The sequence below is a fragment of the Arabidopsis thaliana genome, chromosome 4, assembly GCF_000001735.4.
Source record: "Arabidopsis thaliana chromosome 4, partial sequence".
Taxonomy (NCBI): Eukaryota; Viridiplantae; Streptophyta; class Magnoliopsida; order Brassicales; family Brassicaceae; genus Arabidopsis; species Arabidopsis thaliana.
Genome location: NC_003075.7, coordinates 8,439,481 through 8,464,685, shown reverse-complemented (window position 1 = coordinate 8,464,685; position 25,205 = coordinate 8,439,481). Strand labels below are relative to the sequence as shown.

General features: G+C 32.9%; 4 protein-coding genes, 3 long non-coding RNA genes, 7 other non-coding genes and 1 pseudogene across 20 annotated transcripts; 5 read left to right on the top strand and 10 right to left on the bottom strand.

Moving 5' to 3' along the window:
* Positions 1-200: 200 nt before the first annotated feature.
* Positions 201-2,249, top strand: AT4G14746 (neurogenic locus notch-like protein). Of its 2 annotated transcripts, NM_148321.3 has the most exons (6): positions 201-465; positions 963-1,106; positions 1,189-1,275; positions 1,503-1,628; positions 1,707-1,802; positions 1,887-2,249. In NM_148321.3, the coding sequence occupies exons 1-6, from the start codon at positions 360-362 to the stop codon at positions 1,964-1,966; spliced, it is 639 nt and encodes a 212-aa protein (NP_680687.2). In that variant the 5' UTR covers positions 201-359; the 3' UTR covers positions 1,967-2,249. The 2 variants fall into 2 exon arrangements, with proteins under 2 accessions (NP_680687.2, NP_001329637.1); NM_001340964.1 differs by having other exon boundaries at positions 1,189-1,628.
* A 528-nt stretch (positions 2,250-2,777) lies between these two features.
* Positions 2,778-3,956, top strand: AT4G06275. The gene is made up of 3 exons (NR_144084.1): positions 2,778-3,258; positions 3,342-3,517; positions 3,606-3,956. It is a non-coding gene; the product is annotated as an uncharacterized misc_RNA (transcript).
* On the bottom strand, positions 3,353-4,107 carry AT4G06265. The gene has a single exon (NR_141989.1). It is a non-coding gene; the product is annotated as an other RNA (long non-coding RNA).
* On the bottom strand, positions 4,024-4,170 carry MIR4221. The gene has a single exon (NR_141988.1). It is a non-coding gene; the product is annotated as a microRNA ath-MIR4221 precursor (primary transcript).
* Positions 4,171-4,339: 169 nt separating this feature from the next.
* AT4G06255 lies at positions 4,340-4,466 on the bottom strand. Its single transcript, NR_141987.1, has one exon. It is a non-coding gene; the product is annotated as an other RNA (small nucleolar RNA).
* Positions 4,467-4,536: 70 nt separating this feature from the next.
* On the bottom strand, positions 4,537-4,630 carry AT4G06250. Its single transcript, NR_141986.1, has one exon. It is a non-coding gene; the product is annotated as an other RNA (small nucleolar RNA).
* Positions 4,607-5,029, top strand: AT4G06235. Its single transcript, NR_141983.1, has one exon. It is a non-coding gene; the product is annotated as an other RNA (long non-coding RNA).
* On the bottom strand, positions 4,693-4,786 carry AT4G06245. Its single transcript, NR_141985.1, has one exon. It is a non-coding gene; the product is annotated as an other RNA (small nucleolar RNA).
* On the bottom strand, positions 4,781-5,255 carry AT4G06225. The gene is made up of 2 exons (NR_141982.1): positions 5,069-5,255; positions 4,781-4,980 (listed from the first exon to the last, which is right to left on the bottom strand). It is a non-coding gene; the product is annotated as an other RNA (long non-coding RNA).
* Positions 4,882-4,977, bottom strand: AT4G06240. The gene has a single exon (NR_141984.1). It is a non-coding gene; the product is annotated as an other RNA (small nucleolar RNA).
* A 675-nt stretch (positions 5,256-5,930) lies between the features above and the next one.
* On the top strand, positions 5,931-6,212 carry AT4G14743 (annotated as a pseudogene). Its single transcript has one exon.
* Positions 6,213-10,526: 4,314 nt separating this feature from the next.
* Positions 10,527-14,528, top strand: AT4G14740 (auxin canalization protein (DUF828)). 4 transcript variants are annotated; one of them, NM_202820.2, is made up of 8 exons: positions 10,527-11,051; positions 11,419-11,529; positions 12,013-12,457; positions 12,695-12,937; positions 13,021-13,070; positions 13,424-13,481; positions 13,911-14,149; positions 14,231-14,528. In NM_202820.2, the coding sequence occupies exons 1-7, from the start codon at positions 10,740-10,742 to the stop codon at positions 14,117-14,119; spliced, it is 1,428 nt and encodes a 475-aa protein (NP_974549.1). In that variant the 5' UTR covers positions 10,527-10,739; the 3' UTR covers positions 14,120-14,149; positions 14,231-14,528. The 4 variants fall into 4 exon arrangements, with proteins under 4 accessions (NP_974549.1, NP_193210.2, NP_001329636.1 ...); NM_117559.6 differs by having other exon boundaries at positions 13,911-14,528; NM_001340963.1 differs by having other exon boundaries at positions 10,542-11,051; positions 13,424-14,460.
* Positions 14,512-16,320, bottom strand: AT4G14730 (Bax inhibitor-1 family protein). The gene is made up of 4 exons (NM_117558.3): positions 15,842-16,320; positions 15,448-15,561; positions 14,961-15,118; positions 14,512-14,882 (listed from the first exon to the last, which is right to left on the bottom strand). The coding sequence occupies exons 1-4, from the start codon at positions 16,077-16,079 to the stop codon at positions 14,685-14,687; spliced, it is 708 nt and encodes a 235-aa protein (NP_193209.2). The 5' UTR covers positions 16,080-16,320; the 3' UTR covers positions 14,512-14,684.
* A 1,605-nt stretch (positions 16,321-17,925) lies between these two features.
* Positions 17,926-19,036, bottom strand: AT4G06220. 2 transcript variants are annotated; one of them, NR_144083.1, is made up of 2 exons: positions 18,631-19,006; positions 17,940-18,201 (listed from the first exon to the last, which is right to left on the bottom strand). It is a non-coding gene; the product is annotated as an uncharacterized misc_RNA (transcript). The 2 variants fall into 2 exon arrangements; NR_144082.1 differs by having other exon boundaries at positions 17,926-19,036.
* A 4,748-nt stretch (positions 19,037-23,784) lies between these two features.
* Positions 23,785-24,787, bottom strand: CLL2 (EPIDERMAL PATTERNING FACTOR-like protein). The gene is made up of 2 exons (NM_001036564.4): positions 24,423-24,787; positions 23,785-24,225 (listed from the first exon to the last, which is right to left on the bottom strand). Exons 1-2 carry the CDS (start codon positions 24,517-24,519, stop codon positions 23,993-23,995), a joined length of 330 nt encoding a protein of 109 aa, NP_001031641.1. The 5' UTR covers positions 24,520-24,787; the 3' UTR covers positions 23,785-23,992.
* Between the last annotated feature and the right edge of the window lie 418 nt (positions 24,788-25,205).

Genomic DNA, 25,205 nt, shown 5'->3' with positions numbered 1-25,205 from the left:
AAAAAAATATGATATGAATGATTATTATTCTTCTCTTTTTTATTTGCTCCAATATGATATGATTATTTTCAAGACTAATTTATTGAATATGTTGACCCTAAATATATAAAAAAAACAAAGAAATGAAAATTAAACGCATTAATTGGATCTCAGCAATCAACTAATAACTAACTCAAGAAAATCTGTAGCCAAGTCGGTCAGTCCACATCACTATTGACATCCGTATCCACCTTACACACTTACCAAATCCTCAACTAATTTATATAACAAAAGTCCAAGAATCTTTCGTCTTCTTATTTTGTTATTTCAAATTAATTGTTTTCTGTGTACTTCAAATTAAGGGAGAAGAAGACAGAATCATGGCTCGTCTTAGGAACACACTCTGTCTTGTTGCTGCTTTACTTCTGATCAACCAGAAGACAGCTACTTCCGATTTCCTTTCTCCTCTTTTCGCTCCTGTGTATGGTATGTCCCTTCCTCTTCCTCACTTTTTCCTGAATTGTTTTTCTCATATTTGATATTGGTGGGATCGTTTAATCCAAATCTTGATTTATTGTTAATTGAAGTTAAGTTCCTCTAGTTTTTCATTGATGTATTTAACTTCTTTGAAACAATGATTATCTCATTAGCAAAAATAAACAAGGATAATCTGTTTAAATACTAAACTTTATTTAGGAAGAACAAAACTTGATTATGTGTCCAAGAATAGACATGTAACTTGATTATGTCAAGATTAGGGTTAAACTCCCGCCGAAATTTGAACTAGAGATGTAATAAGAGGACATACTTTTTTTTCGTGACAGAATTAAAGTATCTTTATGAGTTGGTTTTTGAGTAAAAAGTGATCTTCTTTGAAGGGTCCTTCTCAAATTTCCAATTTAGTAGATTGTGACTCATCAAGTATTTTTTTGTTAATGATTTAAAGTTGGTTGATACAATTATTGTGGGGAAAAAAAACACAGATAATATATGCAAGGAAGTGGAATGTGGGAAAGGGAAATGCAAAGCACCTTCAAACACAACTTTTATGTATGAATGTGAGTGTGAAGACGGTTGGAAGCAGTTTGATCAACACCTCAAGTTTCTCCCTTGCATCACCCCCAACTGTAATATCTCTCCCTTGATCACTGGTTAGATTGGTTTGATCATTATAGAGAACATAACAAAGTATTCACTGCATCTTATTAGGTACCTTTGATCTAACATGTGGTGAAGCAGCTTCTCCAGCACAACCCAAACCGCCTCCCAAAGACAACATTACTTCATTTTTCGACCGTAAATCTCTAATCTCATTCTTTTTATGCTTTTCCGGCCCTAGGCATATAGTCCCCGTGGGTCGAAGATCAGAGCATGTTAATATTAGCCTCTTCCCCAGGATGAGACTAGAACTTGAGACCTTGAGACACATTTCCTTTACAAGGTCTCCTAGTAAACTTGTAGAGCTACAAACGTTGGGCCTCTAATCTCATTTGCTTCCTCCTTGTGTGTGTTTTTTACTATAGCTTGTCAATGGATGGACTGTGGAGGAGGGCTTTGCAACAGTTCAATGCCGTTTCAATACAGCTGCAATTGCCGTGAAGGTTACAGCAATCTCATGAACATAACCACATTTCCTTGCTTGAAGCAATGTAAGCAGAACATTTTTTATGTATTGTCAATTGAAGAAAAACCAAGACTCAAAAATTGAGATTGTTTGTGTTTGATAGGTGCACTTGGAATGGACTGTTTGAATCTTGGGATTCCTTTGTCAAACTCATCATCGTCTTCTCCACCTGCTCTGCCTGATAGCAGCAAGAATCAAGGTTTGACTCGTTAAAACAAGATAGTTTCTCTTTAATAAAGATATTACTTATTGAAGATTTTGAGTTTTGTCTTAAATTGAGCAGGATTAAATCTAAGAGGATCATCGTTGTGGTGGATAACATTATGTGTCTCTTTAGCGCCATGGAGGATACTCTTCATTTGATCTCTCTTACTTTTGGTATCAAATTTTTGTGTACAAACATATTTACTTTAGATGTTATTATGGTGGTATATTGTACTACTTGGTATTTCTTTGCTTTCTGTTTTACATTTTTTGTTCATAGAAATACATAGATGACTTTAAGTTATACATTATTATAAAATTTGAAAATATTTCATTAAATTTTGGTGTTATTAAAAGCTATATCAAAAAAATGAACTTTCATGAATTTCTATAAATAAATTAGAAAGTTAAAATTCAAGCTACAGTAAAACCTCTATAAATTAATAATGTTGGGACTACAAAATTTTATTAATTTAGAGAGGTATTAATTTATCGATAAATTAATATTTATCAATTTCTAGAGAGATTTTTCTAAATTGGTAACTTTTTAAAAATTTCTATAAGATTTCTTTCATTATAGAAAATATCTTTCTAGAACCAGTTAAAGTAAAACATAATAATATTGTTTAGATAACAACACCAAAAGTTTTGATACAGTAAAATATGAAAACTATAGTCAAACAAAGAATAAATATGAATTTAAGCAAAAAAATATTATAAATATATTATAATTTTTTTTTTACATATAATATATATATATATATAGTTGATATATTTATATAATTATTAATTTATGATATTGATGGGACCATAGATTTACATAGGACTTTCAAAAAAAATATTATCTTATTAATTTATCGATTTATGTCATTTTTTACACTGGTCCCAACTGGGGACCGTAAGAATTTATTAATTTATAAAAATTATTAATTTATATAGTATTAATTTATAGAGGTTATACTGTATATCACAAAACCTCACAGTTTCAAGATTAGAGATAGAATAACACATTTCAAAAAAGAGGTTTTACATGTTTCAAAATATTTTTCTTCTAAAATTGTTAGAAAGACAAACTGCAAAACCTTCGACCAACTAAAAGGTTATGACACTCTAAAGCTCTCAAAGAAATGCAGTCCCCAAAATCCATGAATATGACCCAATATGGTCTCTCTCGTCAATCTCTGCCTCTTCTGGTCAAGTTCTTTACTGAAACAGAACTTCAAACGGATTTGTTTGAGTGGGTGGAGAGGAATCCACCTCCGGCTAATATAATGCTCATATCTGGTCGTGAATGGAAAGCTTAGCTCGTACTCTTTATGGCCTAATATTGATGGATACACAATTCTTCTGGCATATCCTCAACGCCATCCAGCTCCAGACTGGCTCTGGAAAAACTTTATGTCTGGGGTTTAATAAGAATGGCTCTGGAAAAGCTTACTAGTTACTAGCAGGTGTTTTTCCTTACCCTCTCTCTCTCACGCAGCTTTGAAATAGCCAGCAAAGCTGTTTCTGAACTAGTTTGTTTTTTCAACAGATGATATGGATTCAGGGTCTGCAGGGGATAAAAAGTTGACAACAAGACTTGTTCTTCAGGACAAGTGAAGTGAAACGGGTGAGTCTCCCTGGTCGTGCTGCTCAATGTGCGATTTTGCTGGCCAAAGCTTTGAAGATTTCAACACGCATCTCAAGAGTGAGGACCATACACATAATGTATGTCAGGATCATATTGCTTCCAAATATACGTATCCCTCAAGTTTTCCTTTATCTCTGATTAGATGTGCATTTGGTTGTCTAGCAGGCTTTGGATGAAAATGGTGGGATGTGAGAAGCTTAAAATAAAGGCAAGTTGAGATTTCTAATTTTTAGAATTTGGTGAATCTGATTTCCTCTAGATGTGCATTTTGTTGTCAAGCAGGCTTTGGATTCTGTGTTTAAAATTAGTTGAATCGGAAGCCCCGTAATGTGAAATAGATAGCATAATTTGGAAGGAAGCTTGGAGAAGTTGTAGTAGTGAAGGACACTGAAGAAGATAAAGTAGAGGAAGATACCGAATGCCTCATCTACAAGAGAGGAAGAAGAATAATAGTTCATGGGGCATGGGGTATTGTTTTAAAGTAATTTCATACGCTCATGGTTTGTTCTTTTTCTAGCGTCCCTCTAGCCTCTTTAGCTACTATCACTTGTTAGACTCCTCAACCAATTCGATTATCCAAATAAAAGTTTCACCACTTTTAAACTCTTGCACAAGCTAGCAGAATGGTTGCTGCACTGTTACGGCACCCACCCACATGTAACTTAATATGGCCCATATGAAAGCTAGTGCAAGAATTCAACAGAGGAAAAACTGTGAAACGGATATACTAGAGAAGCTAACGCAACCAACTTCCCTCTGCCCACCGAGATAACACTATCATATAATATAAATGAACAATGTAACAATTTTGACAGAAAGAGATGCATGTATGTAGCATAGTTGGTTGTCATTAGAATAAAGTAATTACCAGCATCAGATAAAAGTAAAACCAATTGATATAATGTGCGAGGCATTTCCAGGATCAAAAGGCATGGAAAAAAGCAAAAAGATCAGGATATACCACAACCAATATAGCGTCACAAGCCATTATACCTGAAGGAACTGTTTTTATCCCTCAGAATTGGTAATGGACGCCAATACAAAAACAAAAAACACTAAAACTCTTTCTTCAATAGGGCAAAATTTTTGATAAAAAATGCTCAGTGGAAGGAGAAGTCGTTTTAAAGGAGAGCTCACGGTAAACCCACTGCTCTTCTCACACTCTTCGTGCTTTTATCTCATCATTGCATCATCATCATCAAACCCATAACAGTAATCCAACAAAACAAAACAAAAAACATTGAAAGAACAAATAAGCTTCAGTGTGTGTAACAAATTCAGTTCATTGATTCAAAAACCTCACTGAAATCCGCTAAGATAATTGTTTTTTTTCATCATCAGCTCATAAGTAAAAAAAAACATCAACCAACAAAAAAAACAATAACAGAGAAATTTATCTTCAAATCAATCAAAAGATAAGATATTGAGTGAAAGGGGAATTAATACTCAGACAGCCAAGGGTTAATCTTCAACTTCTGGGAGAAGAATCCCAGATCTGAAACTCTAGTCCACAATACTCTTGTATCATCACCATATTCAACCCCTTCCACATCCCATAAAACTAAGACATCACAAATCTCTCTCACAAAAACCCTAAATATCACAAACGAAAATAGTCACGGACCTAACCCTAAGATCACGAATTATATCATTCAGACATTAATAGAGAAGAAGCTCCTACGATTTGCAGAACGCGAAACCATATAAATACACAAAAGACACTCATCTCAGAGAATTAAGGTTACCTCCGGCGGCTGCCATTTACTTTTAGGTTTTTCTTAGTCCAATTAATTTATATGGGCCATATTACGCGGCCCAAACAATAAATTCATTATCATTATTCAGTAGCGATACTACTTGTGTGTCTAAAGTCTAAAACCCAAAAATGAAAGTGACTACAATAAGTTTTTACAGTGGATGCAAGGTTACCATATAGTACATATGTCTAACCTTTCTCGGCAAGGATACTTACAAGTAGCCAGCAATATTAATGCTTTATTTGCGTAAAATTCCGTATGAATATTTAGGTGTATAAACAATATTCCGTAAAATTTCAAACAACAATCAATGTTAAAAAAAAAAAAAAAAAAAAATTTGTTGTTGTTTGGTTACTCAACGAATATACTAAATGGATCCACAACAAAGAAGAGAAGGACTCAAGGAGTAGTTGTTTCTTGCGGTTGCTTTGTTTTAGATTGTTGGGATCATAATACCGCAAAAAAATCTGGTCACTTAAGATACTATTGTAGTGTTTCCAAAAAGCTTTTTTTTGTTAAAGGAATTTCGAAAACTTTTTGATGTTCAAATCATAATATGTCAATTTAAACTCGAAGACTAAAATACTAAAATTTGTTAAACCGCTAGTGCATGCAATTTTTTATGATTTGGTTCTTACTTCCTTATGTGTCTTGAATTTTCTAAGTGTAAATCCGTTTACGTATAAAATAAATATACTGTCTCAAGACTACTAGCTAGCAAATATACGGACAAATGGCTAGATATCGTGAAGGAGTTAGTGAGTAAAGATCTTGACGCCACTACAAGGTTTGTGTTTCGGTATGTGTTTCAAAACACGATACATTCTATATGGAGAGAGAGAAATGAGAGAAGACATGGAGAGACGCCGTCGAGGACGCAGAAGATAATCAGGCTAATCGACAAAAACATAAGAAATCGATTAAGCACACTAAGGGTGAGAGGTGAAGAGAAGTACCCAAAAGGAATCCAAGTGTGGTTTGCTTCAAGGCAAGCTCAAAATCAAAGATAGATAGAATACACATTTGATCTATTTTTCTTTTTTTTAAAAAGTTTGCATTTCTATGTATAAACAGTTTATTTTTTTTGAATATAATTTAACATTAAATTCAAAAAAATAAAAATAAATTTCTCAATGTATTGATGTTTACAATTATTAAAATATCTAAATTCCCTATTTACTCACAATGGTTTAGACCTCTCCAAATATTTAGTACGGACCTGCATATGTAACAATAAGATACTGATGTCATTTTAAAACGATTGATTTTTTCGTAACTCAAAAAAAATATGCAGACGGTTATTTAATTTAATTTTCCGTTGGCCCTATTGTACAATGCGTTTGTGTTGGTGAAGACCAAAGAGGGAATCTCTTGGCCTTTTCCTTTCTTTACTTCAGTGGCGTTAAACGTCATTATTGCCGTATCATGAATTTCTTTTCTGTTTTTCCGTCTGAGACTTATATATTAGAAAGATTAAGAGTCAAATACAAAACAATCTTGAAACTAGTCAAGATGTAATCAGAAAAGAGCAAAGGATCATACCTCCTCTAAACTTCCAAAAAATTAGCCAAAGAAACAGACCAACCAATAGGAAAAACATCCCGACACAATAGAAGCAACCAAGTCTCTCATCCTCACACAAATATTTTTTAATTAAGTAGATTAGATAAAAAACAAATCAGGTTTATATTCTGTTTATAAAAATGATAAATATTCTATGTCTAAAATAATGTAAATTTGTTATTTCTTATATATATAACAAAAAACATTCTGTTTGTTATACATGATCATTGGAAGTATATATATATATATATATATATATATATATATATATATATATATGCACACAAAAAACATTCCCGTGGTTATAGAGTTCACATATGTGCATGGAGTCTTTTGGTAACCTTCTCGACGCTTAAATTATACAGTAAAGAATGAGATTATTATTATTATTATTATTTTTTTACAATGAGATTTGAGTGTAAGGAAAAGACAATAGAGAGATAGAGTAGTTGATACGTGGTTGTTTATGTGATGACTGATGTGTATCAGTGTATGGTTAGTCACTTATTAGTCTTTTTAGATTAGAGTTGGTCACAAATTCTGTTTTATGAAGTGTATAATGTTAAAATCGGATGAGCAAAAAAAAAAAAAAGTGTAAAATACTTTAATATTCACCGGGTTTGGTAAAATGGTCATCAAATTTTGAAGGAGATAGATTGATCACTTATATCTATGAGCCATATGTGTCGTACATTCGACGAGATTGTGAATTCAAATCATTTTTATTAACACTTCTATATTCTAGATTTGTAAACTACTTACTATATTCCCAAAATATCATTGAATACAAATAACAAGAATTGGAAAGCTAATCATATACTATTTGTTATGAAAAATCATCATGATACATACAAAAATGGCTACATGTTCTCCATAAACACACTAGCATCTAAAGATGATAAACAGATCAAATATAATGTTTTAAGAAGAGAAATAAAAAATCTAAGGCAAGTATACATCTAAGGGATTTAGTCAAAACGATTAAAATCGGGGATTGGACTGTGGGCATATAAAATAGGTAGGAATAGTGTCAAACTTTAATGATGAAGATAAAGATTATTGTGGAGTCCCAACACATCCACCCATCCGCATAACCACAAATAAAATTAATTTCTCTCTATCATTCTCTTATGCCCAATGGGTCTCTTGTATTTAATGTCACATCTATTAAATTCATATCAAACGTTTCTATATATGTGTCACGGAGATATCATTGCGGATTGTGTATATACATATTATTCTAGACTATTAGAAAACATTACCTTTTTTCTTTCTGTTATAAATAATGTTTCTTTTGAAATTCTGATTAGATAAGCTGATTGTGAATTTTTTGTTGATAATGTGAAAATACTTAAACAGAAAAAGGAAGGGAAAGCACTTGTAAAATGGACAATGGTAGTGTCATTAAGAGGGACCATGAGAAATCATGAAGTTCAGCTACATTTCCCATGGATTCCTCGGAACCACTTTTTCTAATCTCTCCAAAGATTTAATTAATAAGGTTTAGGAGAGAGATAGAGAGTCATTAGTGTTGAAACTAATCAAAACAAAATCTAAAAATATCTTCATTAAGAAATATGCAATGAATGGATGTATGATGATATATCTGAATATAAACTATAATATCTGAGACAAAGAAAAAAGAATAGTAGTACTAAACAAAGTAGTTGAAATCAGAAAACATAATAACCACAATTCCAAACGCATGAAATGAGAATAGTCCTGCTACTAACTGCTGAGTGGTGTGTCTGTTACATATCAAGATTGGGGACCATATTCTCCTGAGGCGATCATTCATTTGAAACAGTTTTACATTGCTCATTATTTACGAAATCAAATTTTTGTATTTCTAAGAATCCTATGTATTTCAGAAAAATATTCTTATTATGATATCAAGATGTGTTTTATTGATTTTTTTAATATTCAGAAAGTTTCACATCTAAAACAAAACATACAAAAAGGATATAGAAGTTTCACGTCGAAAATCAAATATAATTCTCGGAATCTGTATAACATTGAGTGTCATTAATGTATTAACAATGGTGGAGATCCTTATACTATAAAAGAACTCAATCTCTAACCTTTTTTTTTTTTTTTTTTGTGCAAACTCAATCTCTAACCTAAACCCACAAAAATAAAGGAATCTTCTTCACCAACTTATAATCCAAAATTGTACCACATATACTGTTAAACATCACCACGTATAATTCACAATATCTCAGTTACAGCAGCACTGTTTGGAAAAGCTATTTGTTTTTTGCGATTGTTTCAAAATAAACTATGTAAAGTGATCATATTTAGACAGGGAAGCGAAGATGCATTTGACAAGACTATTGTGAAACTGAATGTACGGAAGCATACAGTATTTGTGCATGCAAGTAGAGAAGAAAGAAGATCACATTTTTGAGATTCTAATCTAACGTACAAATTAGTTGCAGTGCAGTGTAGTTTAGTTCCAGTCCAACACGTACGACGTACTTCTTTTGCTTTACAAATGTTTTTTTTTTTACTTGTAATTTACTCAATTAGAAGAACTTCAAGTCTAACTTAGTTTACTCTTAGTTTTTTTTTTGTAATTTTTCAACAGCTGTTTGATTGTTTCTATTTGGGTAATTAAAATACGTATTTTTAATTTTCAATATACGAGTTTCTTTATCGGCTACAACTACATAATATACGATGTTTTGACCGTATTGTTTTTGGGGTCAAACCATTTTGTTCCTATTTAAAAGAACTATAAAGAGTGACGAACCCTGGAAACAAAATCAAAGTCATAGAAAAATATCAATCCATCGAATATTAAATATACTTCAAGTAGTTAGTTGATAGATGAAGATCGACCGACGAGAGGCTTTATCTTCCATGCTTTTCGTAGGTTTACTCATGAAAGATACGAGATGGTGAGAGGTCTCTCTTCTCATTTATGTCCTCTATACTAACAAAAAAAAACTCAAAAACACTTATCGAATTCAATTAAATTTTTAGCATATCTATTAATAAGTCTCTTTCATTTGTCCCCATATATTTCGGGTAATTAATTTATTATCTATGAATCATCGTTGTCATTGCAACGCATGCCAATTATTTTTTTTCTATCATTCGATTATAAACTCGAACAGTATAGAACTGTCCTCCATTCGATTTCAAGAAACATCAACAGTTCTTCAAATGAAACGTGGCAAAAATATTAGAACAATGCAGAAATGGTCTGTAAGTAGATTTTGTTTGCCTTCATTTCTTCTTCCATTAATAAATTGTTGAGCTGCTCTACGAGTAATTAGTTCCAAACTCTATTTCAACTTTTTATTTTATCCAAAAGATGAGTGAGATTCTATATATTTACCACGTAAGCAACTTTTTTGTTGATGTGAGATTAACATTTCACAAAAAACCATATTTTTATTGATTATTTTCTACTTATATCCTGTATTCCAAAAAGAATACAACAAGTTGCCAAAAAAGAACAACGTTAAACTTTACAACATAAAATTTTGTCTTTTAAGTAAAGATATTTTCTTTAATATAACTAAATCGTTCAAATAATAAATCTTGAAATGTTCTCCAATTCCTTCTGGAATATCAATTCACACAAAAAAGTGAATTGTGTATTTTTTTTTTTTTTAATTACTCGTTTAACCTAAAAAAATATTGATGGCCAATTTCAGAAAATATCCGTATATTTGGAAAATTTACAAAAATAAAAAAAAAGCTTCATTTTTAATTATTTTTTCACAAAATTTTAGCTTATTTTTCATTTAGAGAGAGAGAAAGAGAGTAGTAGGGAAAAAGCAAGAAAAAACGGAAGAGCTGAAAAAGCAGAGAGAGTGATGAAAAGAACAGCTTCGTTGTCACTTGTCATTCTATAAATCGCATCCCCATTGACAACCTTTCACTTCCATCAAAACTCTCTCTCTATATCTCTCTCTCTATATATCTCTCTCTATATCTCTCTCTCTCTTCACTCTCTCTTTCTTTCAAAATGGAAAAACTCATGGTTCCGACATGGAGACCCGACCCGGTTTACCGTCCACCGGAAACACCACTCGAACCGATGGAGTTTTTAGCTCGTTCATGGAGCGTCTCTGCTCTCGAAGTCTCCAAGGCTCTAACACCACCCAACCCTCAGATTCTCCTCTCCAAAACCGAAGAAGAAGAAGAAGAAGAACCCATCTCCTCTGTCGTAGACGGCGACGGCGACACGGAAGACACCGGACTTGTCACCGGAAACCCATTCTCCTTCGCTTGTTCAGAAACTTCTCAAATGGTCATGGATCGTATCTTGTCTCACTCTGTAAGTCTTTTCTTCAGATAAAAACAGAGCATTTCCGGACAAAACAAAGCATTCTTTTTTTTTTTACTTTCGATGTTGACAAATTTTATTTTGTTTCTTTCATCAGAATTTCCCAAATATGGTCAATCAAAGTTTTAATTTTTAGCAAATTATGTTCATGAATCTCTCTTTATTAAGTGTGATTAATGAAGAGAAAATTTTCACGCGCAATAATTATAACTATTAATCAAGAAAAAAAGTTACGATTTTTATCTACACACTCGCTTTCTGGGTCCCTAAAAACATAATAACAAGTTTATGGATTTGTCATCATCTCTTCTTCTTGATTCTACTTTTGTCTCATCTTCTTTAATAATTTTGTTTGCAGCAAGAAGTATCACCAAGAACATCTGGTCGGCTATCTCACAGTAGTGGTCCACTTAATGGTTCTTTGACCGACAGTCCTCCTGTGTCTCCTCCCGAATCCGACGACATTAAGGTTCCAATTTCTTGACCAAAACTGTATTTAGTTTTGATACTAAAGCATGTTCTGGGTTTCTGAGTTTTGGTGTTACTCTCTATGTAAATGTTTCAATTTTTACTGCGTCACTGACAATTTTGGGTACAATGAGAGACTGTGAAAATAAAAAAAGAATCTTCACTAGAAGCTTTCTCTTTATCCAACCATACCCAGAGATCATGTCTTTCTCCCACTACTGTTTCCGATGATTCTTCATCATTTCAATTCAATTTTATAATTATTCCTTAAACCCATTAACGAATTGTTGGTTTTCTTAATTAAATAAGTATTATTTAGTGACACTTTGGTCTAAAGCAATCTCCTTTACTTGATTTGGTTTTGTCTTTTTCTTGTTCATCACTCTTCTTCCAAAAACATTTCCTTTTTTAGATTTTGCTTCACTCTTCTGGGTTCTGGCGAATCTCTGATACTAAAACTCAAATTTTTAATCTTAAAATGCAGCAATTTTGCAGAGCGAACAAAAATTCATTGAACAGTGTAAATTCTCAGTTCCGTTCAACGGCGGCAACTCCGGGACCTATAACCGCTACAGCTACACAGTCCAAGACGGTGGGACGGTGGCTTAAGGACCGGAGAGAGAAAAAGAAAGAGGAGACTCGGGCTCATAACGCTCAGATTCACGCTGCTGTCTCTGTCGCCGGCGTTGCTGCAGCTGTTGCTGCTATTGCAGCAGCCACCGCTGCGTCTTCTAGCTGTGGTAAGGATGAGCAGATGGCTAAAACTGACATGGCCGTTGCTTCTGCTGCGACCCTTGTGGCTGCTCAGTGTGTGGAAGCTGCTGAAGTTATGGGAGCTGAGAGAGAGTATTTGGCTTCTGTTGTTAGCTCCGCCGTCAATGTTCGTTCTGCCGGAGATATTATGACTCTCACCGCCGGAGCAGCTACAGGTTTGTTTAGTACAGAGTTTTGATAAAGTTTGGAACTTTCAAAAGAAAACGCTAAAATTGATTGACTTTAGGTTGAAACATGTTTAATACTTCTTGACCCTGTAATGAGAATTGCTAAAGTTTTGATTTTGTTGAAGATAATGATAGCATTGATTTAGGGATTGGCTCAAAATTGGAACTTTATGAAGGAATCAGAAGTTAATTTTTGGTAATTTGATTTGTATTTTTGGTGTGTAGCTTTAAGAGGAGTGCAAACATTGAAGGCAAGGGCAATGAAGGAAGTGTGGAACATAGCATCAGTGATACCAATGGATAAAGGACTCACTTCTACAGGAGGAAGCAGCAATAATGTTAATGGTAGCAATGGAAGCTCAAGCAGTAGTCACAGTGGTGAACTTGTACAACAGGAGAATTTCTTGGGAACTTGTAGTAGAGAATGGCTCGCTAGAGGTTGTGAACTCCTCAAACGCACTCGCAAAGGTAAGAAAAATTCAAACTTGTGTATTTAAAAGTTTAAATTTTAGTTGTTGAATCTTTTGTCTAATGATGTGTGACTTTTGCAGGTGATCTCCACTGGAAGATAGTATCTGTTTACATCAACAAAATGAATCAGGTAAAGATTCTTTTTCTTATTGTGCCTCGAGTTTCGTTTCACTTTAGGAAATGATCGTTGTTGATCTGATGAAAAAGATTAAAGAGAGCCAAATTATTTGTGAATCAGTGGGAATCTTTAGTTACTTCACATGGATGTTAACTTTGTTATATGAAACACACAAAAAGATGAGAAAAGAGAAATTTCAAACGGCAGGAAAAGAAGAGAAAGTAGAAACAATACTAAAGCTTAAAAATAAAAAGCACTGTTTTGATAATGATGATGATACTGAAATCATGGGATCCACTTTTGTCTTTGCTGCTTAAGCATCTCTTACAGAATCACTAATTTGTTTTGATTTATTGAACTTATAGGTTATGTTGAAGATGAAGAGCAGGCATGTTGGAGGAACCTTCACCAAGAAGAAAAAGAGTAAGTGATTATTTACTCTTTTTACATACTATAAGTATAACACCACTTTAAACCCTGAATAGTTTGGTTGGAGATTTCTCTAATTCCTTCCAAGACATTTCAGATGATTCTTCTAATGGGTTTAAAAACAAAGAATGTTTCTTTAGTTTGATATTGAAAGCTTTACTTTTTGTCACTATCTACTGTCAATGAGTCAATTATATGTGAACCTGGTAAAGAGAATTCAAAACTTTGAGGTGGGTCTGCTTTAGATATGGGGATTTGAGACGAGAAAAGGAAAAAAAATTGAAAAAGCAAAAGTGTATATGTGACTAAAGTAACTATAGGATCAAATCCCTTCAATCTTTTACTTTTTGTCTTGCTTTTGAATGTGAACTTGAAGAAGACTCTTCTATTAATTATTTTACTATCTTTCCAATTTTGTTACAGACATTGTGCTTGATGTGATCAAGAATGTCCCGGCCTGGCCTGGACGACATTTGCTAGAGGGAGGAGATGATCTAAGATACTTCGGTTTGAAGACGGTTATGCGAGGTGATGTTGAATTCGAGGTCAAGAGCCAAAGGGAATATGAAATGTGGACACAAGGTGTCTCAAGGCTTCTTGTTCTTGCTGCTGAGAGGAAGTTTAGGATGTGAATAAACGTTCAATGGCTGCTTGGTTTAAGTGTGAGTTTTTTTTTAACTTATGTGGTCAAATTTCATTAGTAGGGGTTCTTTTAAGGTAATGGTTTTTTGGGTTGGGTATAGGATAAAATGGACCTACCAGTCAAGGTGAGGAAGCATTTGGGTAAACAAAACTTAGTGGGGGTGATCTGTAATATCTATGTTCTTAGTTTTTTTTTGGTTGTTGGTGGTCTTTTTGTATAAAAAAACAAAGTTGAAGTAATAGATATATAGTATGTTTTAATTTTAAAATTGATGGGTCCAATTTCAATATTTTATTGGGAACAACATCAAATATGCTTCTTTTTTGTCCCATTATTGTTGTAATATCTATCCATTGATTGACCAAAGAAGCTGCCTATATTTCTAAACTCACAAGGAGACAAATAAATCATTAAGGATTGTTTGCTTATGTAGAATGTTTTGGACCTTTGGTATTGTTAACAACTTAATCAAGCCATAAACATGTGTTCTTAATATTCGATAAATCTATGTCTGGAATAAGTAGAATACTATAGGAGATTGAGATTCATAACGTTCAGTTGCTTATAATGCCGAGGAGACTGAGGAAGAGATTCATAACGTCGAGGTATAGACGAATCGCTGCAGTGATATATTCGTCGTAGTTGAGTTTCTTGATCAGCTGATTGGTGTCGAAGATGATGTATCCGCAGAACACTATTGAAGCTATTCCGCTGAATATCATCGATGATAGCTTCCCCAGAGGGTGGAATATCTGCATTCATTTCATTGTTTAGCTTTGTGATAATATATCCCAAAACTTTGAATAGATTGAGAGTTACTGAGTTAGTACCTGCAAAAGGGTGAAGACAAGGATAATGAGGAGAGCACCAAAGAGGAATGGTCCAAGGAAGGAGAAATCATGTCCTCTCTTCACTGCCCAGAAGGTGTAGATCGTTAGACCAAAGACCATCACAGCTGTGAGAATTGCAGCCTCCAGAACAATCCTCCCTGTTTTCACAATACTTGGAAATTAGATTCTAACCAAATGGTGTAACTCTAGTTATAGGAAACAGAGTTAATAAGTTGCTTGACAAAAAAGCATGAAAGCATCTCATGCCATGTTCCTCTTTTTCATGATTCACCATGTTAAAGCCAACAAGATACTAAATTTCAACTTTTATGGTTAAGAAAACAGTACTATCTAATCAATATCACACCAACACTAGTGTTGGTTGATTATTTCAAGCAGAGAACAATCCAAGGCAAAATATGACAAATGGTTTGTCTTTTAACAACACCACAAGCCAACCAAGTGTGATATATCTCTGTATCCATACCTTGGGAGAGAGAGCAGCAAATCCCCACAGAGAAGGAAATGGAGAGAGTGAAGATGGACAGGACAATGCAGTTTATCGGATGCTTCTTCTCAAAAGCCAACAGAGGCCACAACACTACAACACACATCAAATCCAGATCACTCAGTGAAACACTCTACAAACTAAGTGGATATATCAAATCGTTAACAACACAGTAGAATTTAAACGATGAATCAACGGAACATTATAGTTTCACAACATCAACGAAGCTAGAGTAGCTAAAGTGAACACTATATCGATCAAGTCGCAAGCTTTTTTAGTGAACCGCACAAATAAAGCAACTCAAAACCCTAAGCGACGATGATGGAACCTAGAAATGAATGGATAAACAAAAGTATGTGAAAGGAGACGTAACGGAGGAGAGGAAGGAGGAGGATGACGAAAAAGACGGCAAGGCCACGGTGAGTCTCGGTGATGAACTCGGGGATCGGACGGACGAAGTAAACAACGGCGGAGACTCCGACGGTGACAAGCAACTGAAGAGACAAAATGCTGTAAAGTTTTCTTATGAAAGCCCAACGAAGCTCCGAGCTCTCTTTCATTCCCGGATACAGCTCGTTACCACCACCAGTTTCAATGTCAGATTTCGCCATTTTTGTTGTTGAAATCGCAAAAAAAAACAAAGCTCTGAAGAAGAAGAAGAGGTTTTTGATTGTCTGAGGAAACTACGGAAGAAAGAAAGTGACGGGGAAACTAAAGGGTAATGCTGGTGTTACTGTTCCGTCACTGTGGTTACTCTAACTACCCAATTATGTTTCGACACGTGGAATTCAGTGGACGGCGTTTTTCCGCGGGTGTGTGAGTGTGACACTGACTGTGTAACCAAACATTGCCGGGAAAGTATCGGTTTTTCATTTTTGTTGAATCAAGAGGTGAGTTACGGGTTAATTTACAGTCACTGCACCGTCATATTGGATCTCGAGACGTACCAATGATCTTAAGACACGTGTTCTATCTGGGGCTGCTTTATAACTGTGGTGTTAACGGGTACGTAATTTTTGTCTTATTTATTTGTCGTAACTCAAAATATATGCAAATGGAAAGGAGACTATTACTATTCTTGTACTATTTATAGAAATAAATTTGTAAATTGAAATGCTATATATTTAAAATAGCGGATATACAGTAATTATGATATCTATGACAATTATTTCTTTAATTTTCCTTTTCTAAAACCAAAAAAAAGAGAGGATAAAATGTATATCAAATGACGATCTAGTGAGTTGATTAAGTGTTATTAATGTATGATTTTAAGAGTTTTAGAAAGCTCACTGTATAATCGAAAATTTACTTTAAACGAGAGACCTACAGTGAAACAGTTCATAATCTGATAGAGTTTGTTCTTTAGATAACGCGTTAGAATCATTTATCAAAAACGTTAACCAATCTTATGGGTTTTGGTTATTAATTACTAAACTAAGGCTTTGTTTAATCTCAAAAGGTTTGGTTTTATAAATAACTTGTACATGTGGATCAAGACAAGTACTTAACCCAAAAGTCAAGAGAGAAGAGTTTGTAGGATATCGAAATGGTGTAAAATGTTTTGGAATCTGACTGATAAAAGACCAAAAACTGTGTCATTTTCATGATAGCATATTTAAAGAAGATACATTGTATAAAGATTAACTAAGATTAATATAGGAAGTGGACTTATTTGAGAAAACAGATAAACAAATAATCAGTTGTGGACCTGAAAATAAAAATTACATCAACATACTAAGATATAGCTAAGGCTATGAATTTATTAAACTACTATTTAGGTTTTGAAAAATAAAAATTATCTATATGGGTTACCATGACCCAAGATGGAGGCCTGGAGGGTATTCCAAGCCAACTAAGATATTTAAATATATGAAGAAATTCCACTCTAAGGAACATGTTTACTACAAGAAAACATGCATTTTGGGATTATATTTTATGAATTTTTTTTGTCGCAAATATTTGTAATGGTTTTATGATTATTTTGCAACTAATAAATGACTACACACAAAGTAATGACAAAACCATCACAAAATTATGACAAAAAATGTAGTCGATAAACCGTCTCATATTCCTTAATATTATAAGACTACTAGTAGATTATATCATTGTGGTCGCAATTAAGACGAATCAAAGACACCGTTTCCAGTCAGAAGTTTTATTCACAACGTAGTCCCAAATTTGCAACGTGTCTGTCACTTCAAGTGTTTGAGCCATATCAAGTTTTTACTATTTAAACTGAGAAATCTTGTTTAGAATTCTAACATGAGTAAATGTAGAATCATATATACATCATTTTACTCTTAAGCTTTAAAATTCATATGGCTAATTTATCTCATAGAAATAGAGCGTAACATAACAATTACGCTTTGTGAACTGAGCGACTATGTGTAAGTTTAACCAACCAACCAACCGTCTCAAACAACAATAGAACGGGATGACCGAATCTATAATATTGGTGCCAATTGAAGTTCATTAGAAACCATGGGAGACTCCAACGTATATATTCAAACAATGTGAGAATAGTTACTTACAAAGGAACTATGAGCTTTATACATTTGATTGGATGAAGAAATTGACAAAATAATAAAAGCGGGGTAGAGGAGAATTAATTGGAGTTTTCCAAGTGTAGGAAGATGTACGTCCTTATAGCTTGGAGACTAATCGGATGTCTGTCTCATCTTCTCGTGCATCCTCTTTAGTTAGTTTCCTCAATCGTTTCTTCTAGTGCCTCCACTGTCATGACAAGAACATTAATACTACAACAACCCACTTTTATTGTTCTTAATTAACAATTAATGTTCAAACTGATCCTTTGGAACTTCTCAAAAGCAAAGAGTGGCCACAACACCACAAACACCATTAAATATATAAGCATTCAAGCGATGAATCAACAGAACAGTTAAATTCGTTGTACAAGATCAACAAAAACAAGTGTAGCTAATTGTATCGATAAAATCTCGAGCTTTTTTGGTGAATCGCATTGGCACAAATAAAGTAACCCAAAAGCCCTAAATAAGCAATGTGATGCCGAAAAAATTAACATAGCTATAAACCCTAAATAACCCAATTAGCATAGCTATAATTTCTAAATAAGCAAGAAATCGAAGGATCAACTGATTTTTTTTTTTTTTTAAAAACGAAATATGTGAAAGGAGACTTAACGAAGGAACCGAAGCCGGAATACAACATAAAAGAAGTCGAGGGGATGGTCGGGATTGGTGATGAGATCTACGAAAGAAAAACGGCGGCTACTCCGAGAAAAAGGATAGAAAGGAGCAGCATGATGACATAAACTTTTCTGATGAAAGTCCAGCGAAGCTTCGTACTCTCTTTCATCTCGGGATAGAGATCGATACCACCACCACTTTCAATGTCATATTTCGCCATTGTTATTGAAAACAAAGAAACCACTGAAGAAGAAGAAGAAAAGGGGAAGAGGTTATGATTTCTTTGCTCAGGAAACTTAACTAAGAGAGTGACTATACTGTTCCGTCGTTTCTATTCACGAGACTGGAACAATAAGAGAGTGACTATAGTGATTATGACGTATAAACTTAGTGATTCTTTATGACTGTGGTAGTGTGGTGTGTCGTTCACGCATGAGGTTTTTTCACTTTGTGTAGGTTATTTGTCGTAAACTCAAATTTGCATGGTAATAGACAGGGGACCACTCTCTATGGGAATAAAGTTTATTGAACTATTTATAGATATCTTGGTTATTCGTAAACCGGGAAAATTCTTCAACGAGGTTAGTACTGATTCAGTTTAAATTTATATATAGGATCATTATTAAATCACTAACAATGCTAATGACATGTCACAAATGTTATTGAGAACCAAAGAATAAAAAATCAATTGGCTGCTAACAAGTATACAACTATGATCGACTATGTGTAACCAACTAAGTCGTAACCACTCCAACAATTGTAGAACGAGGGGGCCGAATCTATAATATTGGAGACTAAAGCCCATTGGGTTTTTATACAAATAATGAGAGATAAGTTTCAACTTACAAAGAATACATTTGAGTGCAATAAGAAATTGATAAAATAAGAAAAGTGGGGTAGAGAAGAATTAATTGAAGTTTCCAAGTGTAGGACGGTGTCTATGAACCTACTCAAGGACTATTCTCTGATGTTTATCTCAAACTATATGAAAAAGAATCGTTTGATGCGATCGATTTGACAATGCACTTCTCATTTTCTGTTCATTTTTAAAAGTGACTACATTTTCTAATCCATCGTTTAATTATCACCATTAGTACCTTATTTTTATGATTCCTCAAGCAAATTAGATTATGCTTCTCGTTTATATTCCTTTTATGGCTAGCATATTCCCATATTGGCTTTGTAGTTTAGTTGCTGGATATTGGCTCGTTAGACCACGCAGAAATAGAATCACAAAAAAAAAAACAGTATTGGCAATAATTACTGCTCTCATTTTAATATGATATCAAAATTACCGTGATTTTTTCACTTTTTATTTATATTAACAATATATTATAGATACCACCATCCAATATTTGTAGGTGCATGGGATCTAGTTTAAGGCTATGGATATATGCAGTAGACTTTTGTCACTTCATTAAGCATTCATCTGGATCATAACCTGTATGTTCAGAGAACAACAATTATTTTTTCAATCACAATCCGACTTAGTAAAAAGAGCATCCTAGATTTTACTAATTTGTGTTTGTTGTTGGTCAAGTTAAAAAAATGTAAAAATATTGTGTGGTTTCAAGTGTGTCAAAGAAAATTGGTGCATTTCATAGTTGTTATATTTTTTATTGACTACACAAAATTTTATTTTTGATTTTATTAAGTTAATAATCGATTAGTCTTTGATTTCTTTACTAAATGCTACGTACGTCTGCCTATCTAATGTGTAGCGAAATTTTTAATTATGGATCTTATACTATGGAACCAAAAAGCATATTTTGTATGCCTTAACTAAAGCATTTTTAGTATGAACAATATACTAGATTTTCCTCGGCGAATGGACAAACAAAGTTTTTCTCAAAACAAAAAGAGAGAGTGAAAATAATTTACAGGAAAAGTGGAAGCTATGTCTGTACAGTCGACCACCAACCCAACCAAACCCATCACATCAGTCTCATCTCTGTAAACTCCTTTGATTATTGCTTTTTTCTCCGACCCCTTTGACATTATTTACAGTTTCGCACAAGCACACTAATTATTTGCTTTTTCTTCACGTTAAAATGCAGACATTCTATTTTCTTAATAAGTATTGAATAGGGTTTACTATAACGTCCCAATCACACATCAATTGCTTAAAATCTATGTTTATGAAAGTGTTAGGCACTTCACATAATAAGTTAAGCTTAGCCACTTTTAAACGACTAGATGTTGTAGAATATATGAAATAGTATGGCTCAGACCAGAGATAACAAAAGTGTAATGTTTCAAATATTCAAAAAAAAAAGTATAGCATCATTTTTTCTAAACTAGTATAGAAGACAACAAAGATACGTATAGCTGTCTTTTATCAAAAAAATGATACATAACTGCTTGAAAAGCTATCCTTTTTATCTCTTTGCTTCATCTTTCTAACTTCGACCTTTGCATTAACTTTTGGACTGTTTGCATGCCATATAACCAATTTCCGGTCAAAATTGATACAAACTGAGAACGCGTAAATAATTTATGTTTTATTTTTTTGAGTATTTATAATAAATGACTATAGATTTGAAAAGAATGTACAAACTAACCTTGAGTCACAATATCTTGTCGGAAACATGTTGGAGAACACGTGTAATTACGTAAATGTCCTTTGTAACATGTTATTTTTCCGAAATACATGCGATAACATATTATCCTCTTTTTATCTTGTTATTTTCTCTTATTACATAGTATTTATAAAAAGCACATGATATTTTTTGGAAAAAACATTCTATTCAGTTTAATATCTCTTTTTATCATGATATTTTGTAGTAATACACGTTTTTTATTAAGATCACACGTGATTTCTTTAAAAATATATTCTTATTTTTTAGTAATATATGGTTTTTATTAAAATCACATATAATTTTTTTTTCTTAAGATTCTGTTCATGTAAAAAAATTTCATAATAATGTTTTTTCTTAAAAATTCATAACGTTTTTTGAAATAGCATGTTTTTAAACTAAATATAACATGTGAAATTTTAATGTTACATGCTATTTTTAAAAATTACACGGATGTGTTTCGTTTACTGTTCATCTTACAACAAATGAAGGGTAGCTTTGTTATTTCCTTTCTTCCGACAACGTGGGTCCATGGTTATTTTGTAACAAAAAATTTTCTCTCTGCTAATTTCTTAATTTGTATGTTTTATTTGGTTATCTACTAATATTATCCTTTTTTTTTCCTAAATGTGAAAAACATAAAGAACCTAAGAATTTGTGTAATAGCTCCTTTGTGTTATTTCGTTCGTCGATGGAGTATCAACTATCTCATGTAGAACGTACCTTACGTACCATCATATTAAATTAAGAGTATATAAAAAATCGAAAACACAAAAAAAGGAGTGAAAGTTGTAAAATACTAAAATCTTACAAATATGTTCGTTATGATATAAACACCATGCAGTTGTTATTATTAGTCAACGTTTGGGTCGAGTACAATGGCCCTACACGACCGATAGGACAGTGGTTAGAAGTTAGTAAATGGTTACGTGTTTCCAAATTTTCAAAGCTCATAATCAAAATAATTCTCCACCATTTATGTCATCTACACAAATTTATAACCATGACTTGTCCGAACTCCGAATATAGGACCAAAGTCTTGTCCCGTTCGACCCTGAAATTAATACGTTTCATAATCTTTCTATACGTAACGTAAGTCAGCTTCTAATGATGATCATAACATCTCTATAAGTCTAGAGTAAACCATCATTCTCCAACTTATACAATTATTGTTGTAACTAGTACGCTTTTTAGGCATCTACAAAGAAATTATTTGTGTATCTTTTATAGGTCAATGGTTCTTTATTTCCTCTCTATTTTAAAAAGCTAAAATTGTAAAATCAAGCTATAAATATGAGACAAGTAGATACTTTTCCAAATACTAAAATCAAAAGTAGAATAACTTGGTACATCTCATAAGGAGAAAAATAAAAGAAACGAGAGAAGTTAATTCAGATATTGCAAACTTATATGTAAGGAACAGAGTATGCAGTACGACACGAGTACATATGCGGCTTTGTAGTGAAAATGGGAAAAACTCCAAACCATAAATGCTTTTACTACTTTTTACATTCGTTTTCTATAATAATATTATTATTTGTTTCATTTTTTTATAATATGGTCCTGCTGCATACTTACACGTGCAAGTACGATATAAATATTAATCATGATTTATATTGATACCTTACAAAAATTAATAAATTATCATCAAAGAGCAATAATGAAATCTTCATAGCTGTCGAGGGACAAAAACCTATGGGTCCAAACAAACATGCATAACCAGACAAACAAAGTACTTAGGATTTGTTTTGTTAAGTGGGATTTGTTTGAAAATAAGGGGCAAATCACTGATTTTACTGATAACACCAAATGGAAACAAAACAAATATCCATCACTCACAATTGTTTTTGGCGGATTTTGTCAAATAATTCACCATAAGATTGTTTAATTTACAAAAATCCAAAAGACATTTCAACAGGAAATTTTGTGATTATTTATATTATGCAGAAATTTTTATCATTTGCCAAACTCTCTTTGATTAGATATTTAACTATGTTTTTAATATAAAAATATAAGTTTATTAAACTTTGTGCTTTTAACCAAAACATCTTATATTTATATAAAGTAACTATTTCTATACATTTTCACATTTTAAAAACGTAGTTGTGGTAGTTTACCATTCAAAATATTCATTACATTCCACGTTTTAAAAAATTACTTCTACTAGTATATATATATTATTGATGTGTTAAAACATAACAAATTACATCACTAATCCTGTAGAGTTCTTTTTAACGTTTTCTAATTATAGTTCTTTTTTAGTTATAACTTATCTAATTTGCAGAAATTCTATTTAGTGAAACCTATTTTTAACGTTTTAACTTATTTTCAGAAATTCTATGTAGTAAAATGATTTTACCATTAGTAAGATATTTTACTATTTATACCTGTCTAAAACATTTGTCATTTCATGTTACTGATTAAAAACGATTTGTTTTGTGTATGACATATTTATTTTCTTACAAGTTATAACAAAGAAAAGATAGAAATTCACTACCTGAATTAGACATCTGCAATATCAATTGGTTCTACAATGAAGCAAGTGTCATTAGGGTAAAAATGATGAATGCTCTCTTTCTTTCTCGGTACTATCACCCCTCAAAAATTTGCCTTTTCCCAAAGTCCTCAATTTCTTCACATGACCAATTTTTTAATATTAACATATAGTTTTCATTACAATAATTAATCAGAGAAGCACAAGAAATGAGGAACAAAAAACAAAACAAAAAGAATTAAAACATTTTTTTTCTTCTTCTGAATTGTTTAATAATTGATCAAACTTTAGGGCATGAAGAGCTTGTTGCCACACTTGCACCGCCAAGCTTCAGGGTAATACTCCAATGGCATACTTAAACCGGGTTGAATTGGTACGTGAACCGGTTTACACGGCTGACATTTCCCACACTTCGATCTACACGTCGGTGGTGATGAACCCGGACCACCAAACCGCTTATTACTCCTTATGAACCCACCCGGTAAATCCGACCCGGTTCTCTGACCAATCCATCTACCATCTGGTAAATGAATTTAACCACTACTGAGTTAACTCGCTCACCATTTACACATCAAGTACATTTAACCATTGGACTACAAAAAATATTGCGTTTTTAATTACTCAAACCAAAAATTTTATTATGAAATCAAGAAAATCAAGAAATTTTCGGGTTTGAGTTGCAAGAAAAAAAAAATCACATTGTTATTGGTTTCTTACCGGCGGAGACTATGGAGGAGGCGGAGAAGAGGTGGAGGAGAGCAAATGTGACGAGTGCAGCTAAAAGAAAGCGACGGCGGCGACGGAAGGTGCCCATTAGTCAAGAACCGGAGAGGATGCGTATGTTAGCAGAGAGACAAGTGTTGTGGTTAAAATTGTGTGTTTTATTTTTCTCTGTGAGAGAGATTTTTTGGGTTTATGTTTGAGTGTTTGAGGTTTGGGGTTATTCATTTTGGTCTTAAGTCAAAAGAAGCTTAGATAGAGAGTGTGTGTGTGACTGTGAACAGTAGAATAGACCCATGAGCTTGGATTTGGAATCCAAATATTAAATTCAAATTGCTATGTCTTGTTTTTGTTTTCTTTCTTTTTGACTCTATTTTTATCCTGCTTTTTATATCTCTTCATTTGTATACTTTAGTGAGAGTCTTCACTTAATATTAACCTCCTTTTGTTTCTTAACATTATATATTTTTAAAAGTATGTTTTATAAAGATAGATATTTTGCATTAATATGCAAAATTTATAATATTTCATAATCCATTCCTATAACTTTCCCTTCCTTAAATCAAACTATGGTCACTGGGGTTTTCTCCATTTAAATCCATAGAGATTATATACCCTGAAAGTGAAAGTTATAAAGGTTCTTAAATAACAATTATGACAAGGAATTAAAATAGTTGAGCAACTAATGAGTGGGGCTCAGAGTGTAGGCAAAATAAATAGGTTGGGCTTTATGGAAATTTCTGGTCAGGTTTTATTTTCATGTTACTTTTTTATTTTGGC

Bases quoted from the DNA above. Each gene is read 5' to 3' on its own strand.
- AT4G14730 (NM_117558.3), bottom strand. From the start codon at position 16,079: ATGGCGAAATCTGACATTGAAACTGGTGGTGGTAACGAGCTGTATCCG. The intron at 15,119-15,447 runs GTATGGATACAG...TTGTGAAAACAG, and splicing joins TTGCTGCTCTCTCTCCCAAG to GGAGGATTGTTCTGGAGGCT. The intron at 14,883-14,960 runs GTACTAACTCAG...AAATGAATGCAG, and splicing joins TTGTCTTCACCCTTTTGCAG to ATATTCCACCCTCTGGGGAA.
- AT4G14746 (NM_148321.3), top strand. From the start codon at position 360: ATGGCTCGTCTTAGGAACACACTCTGTCTTGTTGCTGCTTTACTTCTG. The intron at 1,276-1,502 runs GTAAATCTCTAA...TTTTTACTATAG, and splicing joins CATTACTTCATTTTTCGACC to CTTGTCAATGGATGGACTGT. The intron at 1,629-1,706 runs GTAAGCAGAACA...TGTGTTTGATAG, and splicing joins ATTTCCTTGCTTGAAGCAAT to GTGCACTTGGAATGGACTGT.
- AT4G14740 (NM_202820.2), top strand. From the start codon at position 10,740: ATGGAAAAACTCATGGTTCCGACATGGAGACCCGACCCGGTTTACCGT. The intron at 12,938-13,020 runs GTAAGAAAAATT...TGACTTTTGCAG, and splicing joins CCTCAAACGCACTCGCAAAG to GTGATCTCCACTGGAAGATA. The intron at 13,071-13,423 runs GTAAAGATTCTT...TTGAACTTATAG, and splicing joins ACATCAACAAAATGAATCAG to GTTATGTTGAAGATGAAGAG.
- CLL2 (NM_001036564.4), bottom strand. From the start codon at position 24,519: ATGGGCACCTTCCGTCGCCGCCGTCGCTTTCTTTTAGCTGCACTCGTC. The intron at 24,226-24,422 runs GTAAGAAACCAA...TTCATTTACCAG, and splicing joins CTCCTCCATAGTCTCCGCCG to ATGGTAGATGGATTGGTCAG.